At 40.2% G+C, this 19,614-nt stretch overlaps 1 protein-coding gene across 11 annotated transcripts in view; it reads right to left on the bottom strand.

The window, feature by feature from the left end:
- The window catches only part of tspoap1 (TSPO associated protein 1), a 67,060-nt gene that overhangs the window by 32,871 nt on the left and 14,575 nt on the right, over window positions 1-19,614 (bottom strand). For all 11 annotated transcript variants that reach the window (XM_014023090.1, XM_014023092.1, XM_014023096.1 and 8 more), the window contains 7 exons: window positions 16,299-16,406; window positions 15,864-15,992; window positions 15,115-15,291; window positions 13,600-13,779; window positions 4,754-4,921; window positions 245-328; window positions 44-133 (listed from right to left, as the gene is read on the bottom strand). In XM_014023090.1, the coding sequence (XP_013878544.1) occupies window positions 44-133; window positions 245-328; window positions 4,754-4,921; window positions 13,600-13,779; window positions 15,115-15,291; window positions 15,864-15,992; window positions 16,299-16,406 (936 nt within the window). The remainder of the gene's footprint in view (window positions 1-43; window positions 134-244; window positions 329-4,753; window positions 4,922-13,599; window positions 13,780-15,114; window positions 15,292-15,863; window positions 15,993-16,298; window positions 16,407-19,614) is intronic.

Here is a 19,614-nt window from a genome sequence, read left to right as displayed (position 1 = left end):
GATCAGCATACAGCGGGCTATTAAAATGGGCCCACATCCTGACCTGGTCGAGCAGCTGTGCCTTCCTCCTGAGGAGTTCTGCCTCCTCCTTTAGTCGCTCATTTTGGCCTCGCTCATCCTCAAGCTGGCTCTCCTGTCGAAGACAATAAACTGCATCTTCACATTCTGTCTCCTTAGCCGTTACCGTACAAAGAGGATTTACAGGAAGTGAATATGGAGGGAGAAAGTGGGGCAAAGTGCTTACTAAATCCAGACATCTCTTCTGTCGCTTCTTTACTTCATGCTCTAGATTTTCACATTCTTTCCTCTTCTTRCTCAGCTCACGTTCCTGGATCGACACGGTGACAAAGAGTTACGGCAAGCCCGACTAGAAATGACTCCTAAAATGTGCATGCAGGCAAGGTCATTTGTAACAAACCTAACAGATTCTTTTTATTCACACTTTGTCAAACAGAATCCACTGACTTTAGTTTCAGTTTTGACCTCCGACACACCACCGCTGAGGTATTACAAAGCTTAGCATCCTCTAATTATTCTAAATGCAGCTTACATGCAGGAGAAGCATGGGAGAAAGCAGCTTATTTCAGCACAGCCACAGGACGTGAATAAAACACTCCCACAGTGACGGAGTGGAGGGAAGCTGCCGAGCAGACGGGCTAATTGCTGACCACCTGCAGCTGACTAGAAGAGATACGGTCCTCTCAGTGATGACACAGCAAGACAATAAAGATAATTAAACTGCAATCTGCGCTTCGATTTGGGAGATTGTGCCTCAGTTGCAGCTTTGAAGGTCAGAATAGCGTCAATCAAGTGAGGATGTTGTAGTTTTCATTACTGTTACGGATGGTAAATGTCCATTTTTCCCTTTCACTTGGATGAAGCTATATTCTGCTAATTAAGTTCATATCCTGATAGTATGACCTACCTCTCATCTGCTTTAAWACATCCAGACAGAACATTGGTCCTCATGCAAAAACCGTTCATACGCACAGATTTGTTCTTAAGTTGTGCGTACGAGTGAGGATTTGTGGCATTCACCAATGTTTTTGTATTCTAAGATTTTTTTTCAGATACGAACAAAATTCACGTGTGGTCCAGACCTGTCGTATATTATATGWGCAGTCAGTCTGCTGTTATCCAGATGGATTTTCCTCCCTAATAACTTTATATTTCATTAGTTTGAAGATATTTTGAGTTGAAAATAAATTACACTCTATGATTATCTTGACAATGGCTATTCTGCTTGAATTAGAGTTATAATTTTAAATGTAATAATTTAGACTAACAATATAAATTGCTTATACTTTTAGCAGCTCCTTTTATTCCACAGCTGACCTGCTAAAATTGACAGATTTTCTTTTCTGGATTTCTGACAGACAGACTTCAATCTCTGAACTCGTAAAGTTTTTCTTTTTTAGTTTTCGCTGTCATTTTCATGAATGGACACTTCCTGATATCTGAGGCAGGAAACATAGCCTTATATGGTGTTTTTGGGGTGGTAATTATGCTAATCTCCTCTCGCGTACATGAGCAGCTGGACACGAACAGGTGGAATTTATGCAGCTCATTTACACACTTTTCATGAAGATAGAAGAGTTTGTTGAATCTGACGTGRCATGTTCGTACAAACCCTTCATACGAACAAAAGTAAGAGAAATTTAGGATAAGAATACGAACATGTTCTTGCATGAGGCCCATTAGGTTTTCAGCCTTTTTGAAGTTGTCTAATTCAAAGGTCTTCAACCCTAATGCTCATGCATGTTTTAGCTGTTTCTCTGCTTCGGCACACCTGATTCAAATCATTCAATTCCAATTCAGAATGTCATCAAGTTTATCAGAAGCCTGTCAATCGCTCATTCATTTCAATCTGGTGTGATGAAACAGGACAACATTTTAAACATGCTGTGGGTCATGAGGGATAACGTTGAAGACCTCTGGTTCATTCAGTTCCCATAACATATATTACTAACGAATCTGTGGCTTAGTTCATATAATGCTAATGCTTTATCACCACATGTATATGCATTAGCTCTGGTGCTAAAGCAAAAGCAGCTCCGTTGTCCTCCATCATCTTTTTCAGTTTCAGCCTGAGTCATTTCTACCTTCTGCTCTCTGTCAAGGTGCTCTGGTTTGATTTAAAAGGACTGATTGTCAGATATTGTCCAAGATTAACCATCAGAAAGATTAGAGCTCACTCACAGCCTCACACACTGGAGCACCTAGTGAACATCAACATTACCAGAATTTTTTGCAGCTTAAATAAAATGTGCTGTCCGAATGACAATACATTTTTTTTATCTAAACAACCCACAGTATTTTTACAGTCTTTGTTTTACAATTGATGTAAAGGTTTATCAAATAAAGTCTTCTGTAACAACTAGTCGGGGTTCTCTTTGATACAGTATCAGTGGTGTCTAACCCCGGTCCTTGAGAGCCACAATTCTGCATGTTTTCAATTTTTCTCTGCTCCAAYACACCTGAACAGGATTCTGCATAACCTGAAGAGGTAATTTCGTTGCTGAATCAGGTGTGTTGGAGCAGGAAACAAAGAAAACCTTAAGGGATAACAGCAATCAAGGACGTGGTGCCTTCTCAGTGGAATTACTGTAGCTGTTTGTACGTTGGATCTTCACTCAGATGCCTGCAGGTTGCACAAAATGCAGCGGCCAACCTTCTGACAGGAAATAAATGTGATCATATCCTACCTGTACTGGCCTCCTTTTCCTGACTACCTGTCCTTATAAGGATCCAGTTAAATATTTCATTCCTTACTTTTCAGACTCAGAAAAASAAGAAACATCGTCTTTCAAAAGCAACAATCGGTGCCAAACTTTACTGATCAGGCTCTTATTGTAAAGAATCTGGTGACAGTGATATTTTTAAACAATGTGATAGTAGCATTGTTCTATGAGGTTTTACATTTGTTTATTATTTTAAGAAGGAAACAGGAAGTTTGTTTAAATTTAAAGACAATCTTTGGATAAAACAAGCTGATAATAACTTTAGCATTTGGTAACTTGTTTCAAAGAGTTAACATGTTTTATTGTGTTCAAAATATTCGAAAACTTGAATTTTACTTTAAGCTTACACATCATATTGATTRTTTAATCCTTCCAGATTACATGTAACAGAAACACTGAAGTGTCTGAGCTCATTCAGCCTGTCAGAGTCTCACCAACAGAACCAAAGCTGAGTGGAGCATTAATAGTTTCTCAGTGTTTCAGAGGCTGTGAGAACAATTAACAGATACTTTCAGGGCTTCCTTTGACAAACAACTCATCTGATCTGGGCTGGGACAAAAATCTTTACTGTTAAAACTGAGAAAGAGAGGACAAACCTTTAGGTTTTTATTTAAATCAAGTAAATCTTTAGTAAGCGTGTGCAAGTAGCCAGAGTATGAACCTGACTCCAACAGATGCCCTGACTAAAAAAACGTGTGCCAAGATTATATCTAAACTGTCAGTAATTATTAACTTTTAATACATATACGATCAACTTCAACAGACTATTTTTGCAGAGTTAGTGTTAAAGGCTCTGTTACACTACGGCATTCTGGACAGTCTTATAATGACATGTGAAAATTGTGTTCAACACTCTGGCTCAAAGAAAGCAGCCCATCCCAGCCTTATATAACAAATCTGTTAGCTCAGCTCAGTTTCTACTGATATTTAAGAATCAACTTCATGTGAAAAAGGCACAAAATCTGAGAAGTTAGACCTCAATAAGTTAGTAAGATATTTATTTTTCTGCTAAGAATAATTAAACAACTATTTGAAGGAAAGAACTCAATTAAAAAAAAACAGGTTCCATATAATAAACCTTTGGATTACTAATAAGCTACAATTCTAATGCTGAAAAACTAGTTCAGTGAGACGGAGCAAAGACCAGCAGGTGAGGAAACTGGGTGAGGAGGTGGAGTTCAGGGGAACACTGCTGTTTAAATCTGACAAACTGCCTTTTACAGTTCATAAAGCATTTTTTAACAAGGCGAGGCCATTTTGTTCCAATAAAAAACACATTTAATTTAATTTAATTTAATTTAAGCTTCTGTGGGCAGGTTTGGATACATTATTGCAGATGCAGAAATGTTTTGAAAGACTTTAGTTTTAGACTTTAGACTTTATTCCAATCTGACTAGTCTGAACCCAGCTGGGACTAATGTAGACTACGGCCTGTCTTTAAACAAGTCTAGTCTTTAAAGTTGTACTGTGGTTCATGTTTATAAACTTTTACATCAGTGTCAGTTTTTCACATCAAAACTATGTGCTTATTTATGAGTAAAAATAGCAGCGGCAGTTAGCTGTAGCACTTCTGGGCCAGCTTGGCTTTACTGGCTGGATTATTCGACCACTCATAGAAGTTTAAAAACACAAATTAAACACAGTTGTTCAGGCAAAAACATCATTTCTGCTGGAGGTGCTCTGGGCTGCACCAGAATTAATCGCAGAATTCTCTATAAATAATTTAATAATTCAAAACTGACAGCGACGTGAAGGTTTATAAAATGTTTGAATAAATGTTGAAGGAAGTATTCATAATATGTATTTCAACTACAAGTATGACATTTTCCATTCATAATACATGTTGGAGCCACATAAGTAAGATAATAAATGTTCACATTTCTTTTCCAGAACCTCCATTCAAAATAGTTTATTATAATATAATAACACATTTTAAGTGCCCTGGATGATCTAATTATTGCCTGTAAAYGACAGAATCCTTCTGAAATGTAAATATGTATACCAGCGCTCACCAGAAACTGTAGGCGCTGCTCCTCTGTGGGTCCCTCCTGAAGGGAGGGGGTCGGGCTAGGGCCCGGTGGGGGCGTTACTCGCAGCCACGACTCCTCCGCCTGTGCAGGAGTCTCCTTACACCTGGATGAAGCTTCATCTAACCCCGCACACAGGGTCTTCCCTAAAACCTAACAGGGACAGAAAGAACACTTTAGTTATTTTAAATTTATACATTTAAACTTAAAACGATGAAAACGCTATAAAAATCCTACTCACAGAGCAAACTGACAGCTCAGCAACAGATAACAGTTCAACTGAAACTAGACCCTAAAACTATTGAAAAGATTAGAAATGAACCTTTTCCAAGTGGTCCAACTGCAAGCAAAGAATAATCCAGAGGGAATCCCTCAAGCCTCCAACAGGACTGGATCACAGGGTCAAAAAGGTTTACAAGTTTTATTCGAAACTCTTAAATCAAATATTCTTCTGCATCTAACTTTGAAAACTGGTTCTGCAGAAGAAGAAGAACCCCTGATATCTGTTAAGAGTTAGGAGTTGGGAATTGGTGCCTAATTTTAGAGTAAACTTACTAATACTCGAGATAAAACTGTGCTAGTGCAGCCAAGGCCATGACCCAATAACAGGATCAGAGGCTCTTTGACACGTGCAGTCAGGGGATCTACTCTTTACAAGTCTTTGTTTTACAAAAGGCATGTTTTCCCAAGTAGCGCACTCGGGTTTTCCTGCTTAAAGTGAGAATTTTCATGAAGACAGTCACATTTTATCAAGAAGTATTTTTTGCTCTTTCATTTTCATATAAGAGATAAGTAGCTCTTTCATGCAGAAGCTATTCTTATACAATAAAATGCTAATTTTGGATAAAACGTGTTGGTCTGGAAGAATCTGAACTSATGTCACTGTGAGTGTTCAGTGACAAACCTGTGATCTGTCTGTTAACRAACTACATAATGTTTAGCTTTAAGCTACAAGACCAGATGGTGTTAGAAGGTGGTGACAAGAGGCTACCAGGAGGCACTAATTCCATTGGCTCCTACACACGAACGCAACAATAGCAGCATTGTTTTTAACAGGGATGCTGCGTTTTTTGTGTGTTTGTTCTTTCCAGGCTCTTCCGTAGGGATTGCTAAGGTTTTGTCAAGTCACAGATACAGGAACATCAGGTGATCGCTGCAGCTTGGCAAAACTCCCATTCTGTATTTGGTCAGACAAAGTTAAACCAGTCAATCCTCAGGGGATTTCTGATTAGCTTGTAGCACTTCATACTGTACACACTGAGTGGTGTTTAGCCGCTACAATCCTGCAGTCGTGCACAGACATCACTGGTTTCTGTCTTAATGGTGGAGCTCTGATCCAGAACACAAAAACGTCTATATTTGCTTTGAATAACAGCRTTAACTTAACATTTGAGTAATAGTAGAAGTAGCACATTTAAAGGCAAAAATAACTTGGATTATTTATTTATATATATGTAGCTTTTCTTACTGCAAGCTGTGTTTGGGGCATTTCTCAAACAACACAACTTAAGTTTCTTTGTACATGAAAATAAAAGTTTTTTGTTTTGACTGGATTGAAAAATTTTGTTTGACATTTTACCTTTGTAATATTCCAAAGATTTTTAAAAACATTATAGCACGGGGAGCCCTTGGACAAAACAAACTTGCTTTTTCATATTATTTAACATTTTTATTTTGTTTTTAATGTAAAGAACTTTGAGTTGCCATGTGTTTGAAATGTGTTATATAAATGAAGTTGCTGTGCCGGAMTGACGGATTTCTGCCTTCAAATGACTATTTTAATTAAAATAATTATATTTTAATGATTTATATACTCATATACTCATTTTCACCCTGTCAAATAGCATTAGATGGTCATAAAATATGATTTCTGTCAAAAACTGATCATGACTCATTCACTTAACATGAAATTAAAATGTTTCAGTCATAAAATGAAAACTTAATTTTTCTTTGAAGCTGCAACAATTTCTTGAAGACAGACACTTAGTAAAATAATATCTATCTTTGAGCAATCTAAGCTTTAAATGATCAGTATATGAACAACTGCTCTGAATCAACACCACTACAGGACCTTTAAGTGGTCTTACTCGAAACAAGAGACATTATAAAGACCAGAGAACTCTCCACACACAGAGTCAAAGTTGTAGAGAAGTACAGGTCAGGGTTGGAGTATTAGAAAAATCCCAAACCCTGAACATGCCACAGGGCTCACCAAAGCAAAGGGTCAAACACAAAACTTACAAAAGACAGACTGGGCAAGAAAAGAAGCAACTAAGACAGCAAATATAACCCTGATGAAGCATTTGCAGAGATTGGAGCATCGTAAGACCACTATAAGCTACAAAGAGCTTGGCTTTCACGAAAAGTGAACAGGACAAGAAACAATGTTTAAAAAAAATTATCAGATTGTTTAAAATGAGTTGAAAGTCATACTGGAGACTTCACAAACATGTGGAAGAAGGTGTTGAGACGTCTTTGAACTTTCAATTCAAAGAACATATTTCTGAAAYAATCCCAAAATCTCCCACAGTCAAGCATGGTGGAGGCAGCATCATGATGAAAAACTAGGAGCCTGGTTAGAGTTAAAAGAAAGATAGCCTGGTAAAAAAAAAAACAGCCCCTTGTTCTTTGCTTTGCTTCGTACAGAGGGTCTGGAACCTCGGCTACTGAGAAATGATTGCTTGCTGGAAGTGTGGACTCTGTTGAAGCTTAAAACGATTGGATCTGATTTTACCCAACCRCTAACATTTGGCYGTGAYGTTTGTAGTGCGTCAGATCGACCACGAAGGAAGCTAAGCTAAGAAGCTAAAYRAAAATTGCATGCRCTGTAAACAACCATCTCCGACTGGGAAGAAAAAAGTGCCGAGCCTCTTTCTCCGAYTGTAATTGCTCAATATTCAGAAGYCTTGTCAACACAGACTGAATGGCTTCATTTCCTTCCTTTGCTGTTATTGTTAAACTACAGGCAGACTACAAATTCTAAAACAGTGCAGAAGATCAACACCATCGTTCACAACTATAWCAGAACCCCTGTTCGCCCATTGGTCCGGTTGAAATTCTACCAGAGAAATCCAAGTCAGATTAGAATCGAGCAGAATTTCGTAGGAAGGCCAGGCTAAAGGATAGATGGATGGAGAGAAGTACGGGGAACGGTTTTAAGGAAACCTGAAAGGATGCAGGTTCACATTCCAGAAGAGCAATGATCCTAAACACACAGCTGGAGCAATCCTCCACTGGTTTAAAGATGAACAGTTGTGCAGGAATGGACCAGTCAAAGTCCAATCCAACTGAGCACTCATCCAACAAGCTTCAGCTGTAGTCATGAAGAATGGACAGACTCCAGTGGTTGGCTGTGTGACGCTCGGGGTGACACACCTGAGGAGACTTGTTGCAATGGTGATGCTACACACTATGGACCTTCTGGGAGGTAAACAGTAACACATGGCTAAGTTTTCTTTTTCTTTTTTTGTTTCTTTGATTGAAAGAAAATGTGTCTTCAAAGTAAACTAAAAAGATAAACTCCCTGGAAGGGTTTTTAGATTTCAGTTTGTAAATCAACATAAAAAAGACTAAGGGAGAGAAGACTTTTTCAACTCACTGTATTCTTGTCAAAATGTTATTTTCTTACTGTATTTGCAAATGCTAAATTATTAAGAAATACCACTAAAAAACAGTCAATATTTGTTTTTTTATTATTCTTTTTATACTGAAAAAAAAAGATGAAAAGGCAGCCGTTTTTCTAAAGGGAATGTTGGCGCTCCAAATAATGAGTTCAGAGCAGATCTACTCAGGGTTCAGGCAACATGTGACATAAATCTGACAGGGTTTTGACGAATGAACTCAGAGGAGAGAATATTACATAACACCATATTTATACAATGTTGTGATAACTGGCACCGAGAGCATCCCACCAAAGCTGAGGGTATTATAAATCATTTTAAAGGTTTATGTGCCAACACACTAACCTCATAAAACTTGTTTTGACTTAACAAGCTACACACATTTTAACAGTTTTTATCGGTTAACGATGCAAGCTGATTCATCTCAAGTAATAGATTCAGCTTTAGGAACATGTTATCCTACATTGTACTACATAAACTGTTATAACAGTAGTTAAAGGAGCCAAAGTAAAAAATACAAAAATGAATTTTTAATTTTCTATGGAGCACTGCTTTACCTACTTTTATGTGAACTGAATTACTGACCTGTTAAGGTGGAATTAATGTGGTTTTTATTCTAAACAGTTTTTTTTATGATTTCCACTTGACCTGAGCTGGAAGAAGCATTGACATTAATTTTTTTTATTTTGCAACAGAGAACTAAATGAAACCTTCAGTGCTTCACATTTGTCTTGTGCAGAGAAGTAATAATCTGTTTCAACATTTTAAATAAAGAAATTATTTAAATAAAGGTGAAAAGGGGGATCTCAGTTTGATCTGAATATCATTTTCTCATCATTGAAGAGGGGAAAAAAATTATAAATCAATTACAATAAGTAACAATAAGAAATAGTTTCACTAAATTAAATTCTCTTGCAGAAATAAAATAATTTGAATAATGGGAGGCAGTGTATGGTCAGACTTCAACGTCTTGGTTTGGTATGTGCTGGTTCATTACAATGGGGGAAAACAGAAGCAAAAGCCAAATGCTTTCTCCTCTCAATTTCATCCATCCATCCATCCATCCATTGTCTTCTGCCTATCCGGGGTCGGGTCGTGGGGGCAGCAGCTTCAGAAGGTAGACCCAGACCTCCCTCTCCCCAGCCACTTCTTCCAGCTCCTCCGGGGGAACTCCAAGGCGTTCCCAGGCCAGCCGAGAGACATAGTCCCTCCAGCKTGTCCTGGGTCTTYCTCGGGGCCTCCTCCCGGTGGGACGTGCCCRGAAYACCTCACCAGGGAGGCGTCCAGGAGGCATCCTTACCAGATGCCCGAGCCACCTCAACTGGCTCCTCTCGACGTGGAGGAGCAGCGGCTCTACTCTGAGTCCCTCCCGGATGACCGAGCTTCTCACCCTATCCCTAAGGGAGAGCCCAGCCACCCTGCGGAGGAAACCCATTTCGGCCGCTTGTATCCGGGATCTCGTTCTTTCGGTCATGACCCAAAGCTCATGACCATAGATGAGGGTAGGAACGTAGATCGACCGGTAAATCGAGAGCTTCGCTTTCTGACTCAGCTCTCTCTTCACCATGACGGACCGGTACAGCGCCCACTTTACAGCAGACGCTGCGCCAATCCGCCTATCGATCCCTTCTTCCGCCATTCGTGAACAAGATCCCCAGATACTTAAACTCCTCCACTTGAGGCAGGACGACCCCCCTGACCCGGAGAAGGCACTCTACCCTTTTCCGGCTCAAGACCATGGCCTCGGATTTGGAGGCACTGAGCCTCATCCCGGCCGCTTCGCACTTGGCTGTGAACCGCTCCAGCAAGAGCTGCAGATCTCGTTCCGATGAAGCCAACAGGACCACATCATCTGCAAAAAGCAGAGATGCGATCCTAAGGCCACCAAAATGGATCCCCTCAACACCTCGGCTGCGCCTAGAAATTCTGTCCATGAAAGTAATGAACAGAATCGGTGACCTCTCAATTTTATTTTATTTATTTATTTATTTGAAGTTTTATTTAACTAGGTTTACATTAATCTGTTTTTCAAAAGAAACTTGTCTTAATAAGCATACCCCCCAAAAAAATTTTAAATAAAAAAACAGAGACAGAGAAGGAAAAACAAACCATCTCTAAAGGAGGGGAGTATCGAAAGAGCTGAATGTCAAACAAATGTAATGATATTTAGGAAAAATTAGTTTTATCATGGAAATATGTGATATGGGTTGTCTAGGGGCACAAAACATTTGGATTTGGGTCGTATTTGCCTGCAGTGAGAACATAGTGAATGATTCCAAAGCTCACTAATTATGACTCAGTTGGCTTTTTATACGTCCACGTTTTACTTTCCTGTTCTGCCTGTATTCACAGGCAACCACGAGCTTCTCCACACAGGGAGGTGTTCTGGTTCTTTCATCTGAAGGATGAGATCCTGCTTTGCTTTCATATAAAATACTTTAAATATTATCTTCCTCTACTGCTTTCCTGGTGCGACATTTATCAAAAGGTGCATCCTCTTGTAGGTGAGAGTGGTGATTGTTTGTGATTTTATCCTTTGTGTGAATCCTGGCGTCAGTAAAGTCATGTTTCAGAACAAATGCAGAAATTATTACATCTCTAATAAGAAGGGAGGCTATCCACTGCAACTCCTATTAACTGGTGTTTTGTTGTTAAAACATGAAATAAACCCTGAACTAAAACATCTAGTATCTATTTGACTTGTTAGATATTTCTGCTTTAGTTTATTATTAAATTTATGTCACCAGTCATTCATAATATGAGGCTTTGAAAATTTAAGCTGACAAACTGATTTTATACATTTATATTTAACCAAACTGTATTAAACTCACTATTGAATGAATGGGATTTGTTTTAAACAAATTTGCCACAATTATTTTCTTTAACACTCCAGGTCATGATGAAGCATTAAAAAAAATCGCAAGTAGACTTAAACAAAACAAATTATAATTTTATCCGGTGACAAGAAATCGAATGGAAATATGTTACATTACTGTCAACATTAAGTTGTTAAAATGACAAGCAGCAGATTGTATCGGCTGTCAAACTTTAAAACTAAAATAATAGTTAAGTTATTAACTAATAAAATAACTAAGTAACTGAAGTGCACACCAAAATCATCAAATACATTAACAAAGCATCTGATGAGTAAAAAAAAAATAAAATAAATAAAATGATGAGACATGATGATGATGACATCTGATGAGTATATTTTTATTATCTTCTGAGCATCTTTGGGATTTTTATGGGKTTTTTTTTAGATAATATTAGGTTTATTATAATTTAATTTTTAATTTCACAGTTTGTAATTGTAAAACATTCTTGATTTTTTTCAGAAATAAAAACTTTAATTTCAGAATTAGTTTATTTTTAAGCAGAACAATAATCAGAAATGACTACTGTATTTATAACTCCACAAACCCTGTTGTATTAAATGAAAACATCCTGTGTGTCATGAACTATCTTACAGTTAAAATGTCCAAAACTGACAAAACTGATTTTAGATATTTCTACAAATCTATTTCCGTTTCAGAACCAACAGAATAAAAGTACATCTGAAACGAATCTCGGTCTGATGAGATGAAGAAGGTTCCTCCTCAGACTGAGCAGGTTGAGGTCAAAGCTCTGAAACTCACTTTGCACGATGAGGTGAGGCTACGACGTGACACCGATGTGGTCCAGGTATTCTGAAGTATCTAGCACACACTGGGACCACGCGTACTAAAGCGGGGTCAGATCCCATTCAGCAGGTCCTGAATGCCATAAGTACATTGGTGTAATCCCYGTGGACTGCTGAAACGGGTAACTGGATCACTTCTTTTAAAAGCACCTTAATGGATTGGCCTGGCCRTTGATTTTCATTTTAATGCGGAGCATATCGATGTCCACCAATCAAACCTTCTGACACGTTGTCACTAATTTGCTCCGTCTCAATTGTGCATCTGGATGCTCCGAAGCATGGCAGTTACAAAACCGTTTTTTTTTTTCTGACAGGCTGCGTTTGACTAGGCCTCATGATGGCTCTGTGTCTGATATATATGGAAGTGGCAGGCAATCATAAACGACTGATTTACTGGAATAAAAAAATAAAATAAAACTGACAGCAGATCTAAAAGAAGAAACTTTGATTACAATGAGGTAAGAATAAATATGACCATGCTAACACAAACACAATAAATTACAGCTTTTGCTTTACTCTTGATTTGTCATGACTGATTTGCTTTTCATTTTACGTCCTGCACAAAACCCAATGAGTGTAACCAAAAAGAACTACAGTCAAAAATGAATATCTTAACACAAAGACACAACAACTTAAGAATAACCTACCCCTTCTGTGCAATGTGGGGAAACTCAAGGCCTGCTATTTATCCAGAGCAGGAGAGGAGGGACAAAAAAAGTCCTCAGTGCGGCTGTAGTCTTACCTACCACCCAGAACCCTCTCAGCACTGCTCCAGCAACACAGAGCGGATTACTGGACTGTACCATTCTGTTGTTAGAGGGGATTAGAGTTCACACAACATGGCCCCTTTCTGGGAGTGCGTGCCTGTGTCCCACAGATGAGAGATTACCACAATCGGCATTCTCCTTTGAGCTTCAGGGGCTGAGATTTTTACTTCATGATCAGAGGAGTCCTTGATAAAACCAATAAGGTTTTGAATATAAATATGCATACGCAAAGGGATTTTACCTGATCATATGATGACAAATACTCACTGCTTTGAATACATCGAATTTGGCAAATCCCACAGTAGTAGGCAAAGTCACAGATTCATAAAATCCATGTTTTCTTTCATCTCATATCTGAACAGTGGATATCATAAATGAGTGAGAGTGAAGCAGGGAGTGAAAGCACAGAAAACAGAGACGATCAGCTTTAATGCAGAGAGGATCAGAGTGTATGACTTTGGTAGCTTTGATCAGGCACAAAGTAAAGGCAGGGAATCGCCTCATTATGGCTTGTGGCAGATTAGTATGAGTCCAACGACAAGCCATTATATAACGCAGCAAAACAGCATCCATGCTAATGTAAACATAGGGTTTGGGAACAACTCAGAGGGTTATATTTCCCAAATGTTTAATCTCAACAACACAAATGCTGGTTAGCTTGTAGTTGACCCAGAACACTCAAATCTTTGATACATACGCAAAGCTCGGCTGTTTATAGGAGAAACAGGGTAAATCAAATAGAAGTCAGGATGATGGTGATTTTACCTCCTCTTGACTCGCCTCCTTGGTGTTTTCCTCGCCCCTCTCAGTGCCGTCGTGGTCAGAGGTCTGGTTGTGCTGCTGCCTGGTGGAAGTGACCGACAGCTGCCTCTGAAGCCACAACACCTCCTTCTGAGACACCCGGAGAAGGTTTTCGTACTCCATCCTGCCACACTGAACTGAGCCCTGCGAGGACGCAACAACGCCATCATTTAACACATTAACGCGCCCCATTCTTCCTATTTCATTGCCTTACAACCTGAGAGTGAAACAGATTTTTGAATGAAGCCAAATAGCTGAAAATGACTTGTTTTGAATAGGTCTAAAAATATCAAGAACATTTGCTTTCCCTCTCTGATTTGAAGCTCCGCCCACCTTCAAAAAACAAAGAATTAAGATCCAACTGTGGGCAATTTAGTTGTTATAGTAATAAGGGTTTCCACAAAGCAACAGACATCATGAAGACCAAGGATCTCTCCACACACGTTGGTGACAAACTTGTAGAGACGTACAGGTCAGGGTTGGTTATAAAAAGATGATCTCAGTCTCTGAACATCCCAAAGGATAATTAATAAATCCATTATTAGAACATGAAAAAATCCTGCCAGAGCTATAAACCTTTAAAAATACAATTAATACAATTAATACAATATGTTGTATATGTTAATACAATGTACAATTAATAAGGCCCAATTACAGAAAAGTAGAAACAAAAATTCAGTTCTGCCCCCAGTACCTGGGATGTGGAGCTCATTAAAAAAATAAAACAGTCTGTTTATAATTTGCCAAAACGCCTTTTGGAAACTCTTCAAACAAGAAACTCACAAACCACAGACYTCAATTCAATCAATTATCTTTGATTTCATTTAAAATCTGTTGAACACAAGCAGCACCCACCCAACCTGGAGGAGCTGGAGATGTTTTTATCTGCTGTTCAAAAAACATTTSTGTAAAAATATTTGATACACTCAAATGTTTTCAAACTGTACTGCTGAATTCCTAAACTCCACAAATTTGTATTTAAAAAGTTACTATAAAAATAATTGATTGTAAAAATAACAGAATGGCCAACATAACACAGCTAAAAAAATTATTAAATAAACTTATAAAAAATCTTGTAAAGTGTTACAAACACCACAAACTTAAGAGTCTTTTGAACTGGCTGTTGTGCTGTCTAATTCAACATTCAACCCAAACATTCACTCTATAAATACTCTGCTCATCCACATAAACCATTTTAATACAACTGACAGATGTTGGCATTAAAGCTGGTAATTACAAACAGGCATTGAGAAGGGCAGCCTATTCTTGCACTGTCATCTATGTAGACATCAGTGGTGACGCAGCCTTTGTAATACAGCTTTAGCARGAGGTTGGGATGAGTAGTACCGGTTCCGCCCAGCAGAGAGCAGACTTGAGAAGATGAGTGGAGCAAAACGGAGCACTAGATTTAAAACTTTGGCTTTTAAATCAAGAATAAACTCTAAAAAAGCAGTGGCGCTCTAAGTTTTTTTTTATTACCTTGACTGTGCCAAGCCGTTCCTCCAGCTCTCTGCACTCCTGCTGYAGGGCGGCTATCTCTTTGTCCTTTGACAGCAGGACATCAGCATGCCGGGCCAGGTCCCGAGCTCGCTGACGGGCAAACGCTTTTTTATACTGCTCCACAGAACCAGGTCTCATCAGGGACGGGGAATTAACCTGAATGAGAAGAACAGAGCTTAGAGGCAAACCCTTGAGTGAAAGGAAAACWAAACAAAACCAACATGACAAAGAGTTTGATGTTAAGAAAAGAAACAAAGAACGACAAACTTCCAGAAAGTCTCATTGTGGTCTTTATAAATCCACACACAGTATCAGCAAACTGTCAGAATGAGGACACTTGTTAAAACCAAAAAAATCTGAAGAAGTTTGATGCAGCTCCTCCAAACACGTCCATGAGTGTGTCCCCAAATGTGTTCCCACCAGAGAGGATACACATCTAAACATCCTGAAGTATGTCTGAAATTAGGGGTAGTTTTATACAAGAGGATTAGACTTTTTATGCTTTTTAAGCTCATTATACATGAATAAATACAGTAATTAAGACTTTAAAGTGATGCATTTACAATAATGGTTGCTGGTACTCCTCAGTAAAGATCTTAATCACATGTTTTGTGAACATCTCATCCTCTTGTGTTGATTTGGACAGCGGTGCATCAGAAGCTACTTGACAGATCTATACACACAGCTGGGGGAGGCAGCTTCAGCTGTGGAGTTCAAATATTTCATACCACTTTGAGGTTAGCCTCCTGTAGTTTGCGAGCTCTATCTTCCAGCCTCTTAGCGAGAACGGTCAGCTCAGTGTTCTTCCTCCTCAGCCTCCTGACCTTCTCCTCAGTCTCAGGAGCGCTGCTCTTTCGCTGAAAACACCAAACACAAACGTCACAATCAGACTAAACAAAATGAATGAGCACAGGAGCATCAAAACAAGAACAATAACAATCAAATACTTATTTGGACTTCATGGGAGAGAGATTCAGCCGCCTGTGCAAACTTTGAACATTAAGTACAAAAAGAAACGTTGAGCTCTTTATAAAATGCATAAATGCCTGTAAAAAAGAAAYAAAAATTGCTATGAAGTCTTATTGTTAACTGTTCTGTGGACCTGTCCTAGTTTCTGCAAAGTCTTTTATCAAGGGTGCACACACAGTTATTTTTAGTCCTACCAGCAGGCCATTCTCCTCCCTCAGYGTGTTACAAGTCTTCTCCAGTTTGTCGAGGGCTCGCATGAGTTCTGAGTTCTGTCGCACCAGGAACCCATAATCTGTACCGTTCTGCAAAAGAACCAAAGAAAGAAACCTCAGTTTACAAACGATGACCTTTACTTTTTATAAAACTCTCGGACGACACAAAGTGTCACTTTTGAATTTCATTTCTGTAGAGCAGATTTCATTTCAAAACAGAACTTGCAATGAGTTGATCATTTCTGAGTTCTATCAAATAGCTGCTGATTCACTGAGAAGACTTTTCATTTGTCAGTCTTTTTAGTGTACAACTGACACTGTAATATAATCCATCAATTCAGCCTGAAATGAAGAACTCCTTTCAGTCTGGATTAAAAAATGAATTAAAAGATGAACTGTAGGAAAATCAAACATAATATTAAATGCTATTTAATGCTATTTAATGCTATTTAATGCTATTATTTAATGCTATTTAATGCTACTAATTTAAGTATATTTGTTGAGTAGAAATTTCAAGTAGGGCCTATTATCTCAGATAAAGCTCATCTCAAAGACTAGTTGTAAGTCACTGTTCTACTTTTTCAATAAACATATAACAATTTTATGTCTTTATTAATCCTAAGTATTAAAAAAATGCACTTCAAATGCCTGGAAAATGCCATTTTGAGTAGATTTTTTCTAAATTTTCTGGGGGGTATTACCCTCCCAGGAGCACATCACACCGTTGGCATGTGCTAAAATATTTAAATGTCCCTCATTGCCACAACTACATGTTGACAGGTATAAAAATATTTGCCATAATCATGTCCAGTGTCATATGCTGTGGCAGAGTGCATCCGTAAAGCATGTAATCAATAAAATAAAATATTCACCCTTTCTATCAAAAGGAGGCAAATTTGATATAGTTATATCAATCATTAGTAAGAAAAAACAAATAGATTTAAACCTCCTACTCCTAGTATTTAAATGATATTTAGACGTCTGTTTTAACAGTTACTCATTACCACAGAAAAAATGGAAATAAGAAGACTAAATTTTCCAGGTACATTAATAACTGTAGTATTAATTTGCTCCACTTTTAAGCGCCCTCTACTGTAACAGTTCCAGGCGTTTCACTAATGATTGAGTAATCTGCTGAGCTTTAACTGCAGAGACGGCTGAGCAGAGCAGCAGTCAGTGTGGCAGGTCATCTCTGTGGTAATGAAGACTAATGTGTTCAGCAGCACATGGATGAAGTCTCGCATTAGTGTTTCCTTTAAACGGGAGTGAAACCAATCTGTTTCTGTGTCGAGGGGGTTTGTTAATGAGCCCTGAGGCTCAAGAGGGGAAGGTGGGAGATACGCCGGCTACACATGAACGCTGTGGGCTAACAAGAGGTGGACAGACGAAGCAGCTGGTTCCCTTTCAGTCAATTCACTCGGTACAACATCATGCCATCATGTATGGGAACCCACGCTCCTGCGTGTTCTGGCTGAAGCCACCTCTAATCACGCCTTTAGGCAGGTGACGTGATGACGACAGATGTCAGGCTCCGCCTGCACATATATATACTGTCGCATCACAGTCACTCCTTAGTTCTACTGCTCTTCACCTCGCTAGAACACCTCTCCCAACCTAGCTAATTAGCTGCTGCTAACTAGCTTTGTTTGCTCGAAGGTTCTCGAATTTAGTTTAACAGCTTTTGTTGGTGTCAGCTGCAGCTGCCTACTGGTAACTGTGTCTGCCCGCGGAACGCTTACTTTGAGACACCTTATTTTATCTCGACGAAGGAGTGAATTTTGTGGTTCGGGGTGGCACAAAATTACTCAAGAAGAAGCAGAAGTCTTCAGTTCGCCCCTGTCCCCAGGGGTGCAGCTTCTCGCTCCACAAAAAGGACCAGCACGAGGCTTGCCCGGTCTGTTTGGGGGTCGTCCACGCTCGTAGGACGTTGACGGAGCCTGAAGCGTGTGCGTTTTGTCGCCTGCTTTAACGCTCAACCCTGAAAAGACGGGTTAAGTTCTTRGAGAAAGTGCTGGGCGAGGCTGTAGTCGCGCGCCAGGACCCTTTCCTCTCCGAGTCTAGCAACCCGGTTCCGTCCGAGTCTGACAAGGAGGAGCTCTCGGTCGAAGTCCCCGCTTCCAACTGGGCAGACCAAGTGGAGTATATGGAGGGGTTAGCCGACGAAGAGGAGGAGGCCTCCCAGTTTCATCTGGACCTCCACCATGGAGGGGAGGAYGTGCTGGATATCAGCCTGGATATACATGGTCTGTCAGAAGACGACGATGAAACCRGTCCGAGTCCAGGAGCCCCCGCTGCTGCGGGTGCAGACCAGGACACGTCTTTTCTCTCTTTGTGTCGTCGTGCGGCTCAGAAACTGGAGGTGGAGAGGCCTGCCCCACCTCCTGCACAAAAACCGTCGTGGTTCACTGGATTTTTCCTCCCCACTGAACCGACCACGGTGAAGAACCGCCTCCCTATGTTACCATACTTCGTCTCGGAACTAACGTCCTGCTGGACCAAACCTCTGTCCACCGCGTCACAGTGCCCGGCTATGGACCGTATTTRGATTTGGAAGGAGCTGAAAAGGCTGGACTGGTAAACATACCGCCCATGAAGCCATCCCTAGCAGCTTATCTGGCCCCGTCTCACAACCAAGGTGTGAGCGGGCCCACCACGCTCCCTTCCAAGCCCTGCAGATTTTCTGCTGCGCAGTTAGAAAAAATCTACAAAGCTCAGGCCACCGCCGCTCGCAGCCTGAGCTCCATCAGCATGCTCCAGACTTACCAGGCTATGGCTCTGGTGGAGCTCAGAGCTCAGGTACCGGCCGAGAGTCCCCTGCTGCCTCTCTTAAACGAGATCCGACTCACCGCGGACTACATCTTCCGTGCATAGCACTCTCCCTGGGCAGAGGGATGCGTCAACCGTGGTGGCGCAGAGACATTTGTGGTTGACACTCTCTGATGTCCCCGACAGAGACTGGGCCACATACCTGGATGAACCAGTTATGGCGGCTGGGTTATTTGGTCAGTCTCTCGACATTATCCAGGCAAAGTTCGAGCTGAGGAAGAAGCAGGCAGAAGCTCTGCGCTACATTATCCCCAGACGGGACTCGAAACCCAAGACCAGCACTCAGAAGCCAGCCACACAGCCGCCTCCGGCGAAGAGAAAGGTGCTGCCCGGGAGCCTAGGCACCCAACCACTGCAGCCTCATCACCACGGCCAACCGTGGGGGGGGGGGAGATATTTCACTCACACCCAGAGTTGTGGAGGCTGCACGCCTACCTGCTGAAAGGTCCTGCTTACTAGCCAGGGGCCTTCC

Source organism: Austrofundulus limnaeus, unplaced genomic scaffold, assembly GCF_001266775.1.
Source record: "Austrofundulus limnaeus strain Quisiro unplaced genomic scaffold, Austrofundulus_limnaeus-1.0 Scaffold357, whole genome shotgun sequence".
Taxonomy (NCBI): domain Eukaryota; kingdom Metazoa; phylum Chordata; class Actinopteri; order Cyprinodontiformes; family Rivulidae; genus Austrofundulus; species Austrofundulus limnaeus.
The sequence above is the reverse complement of the archived record's forward strand: the minus strand, read 5'-3'. Positions and strand labels throughout refer to the sequence as shown.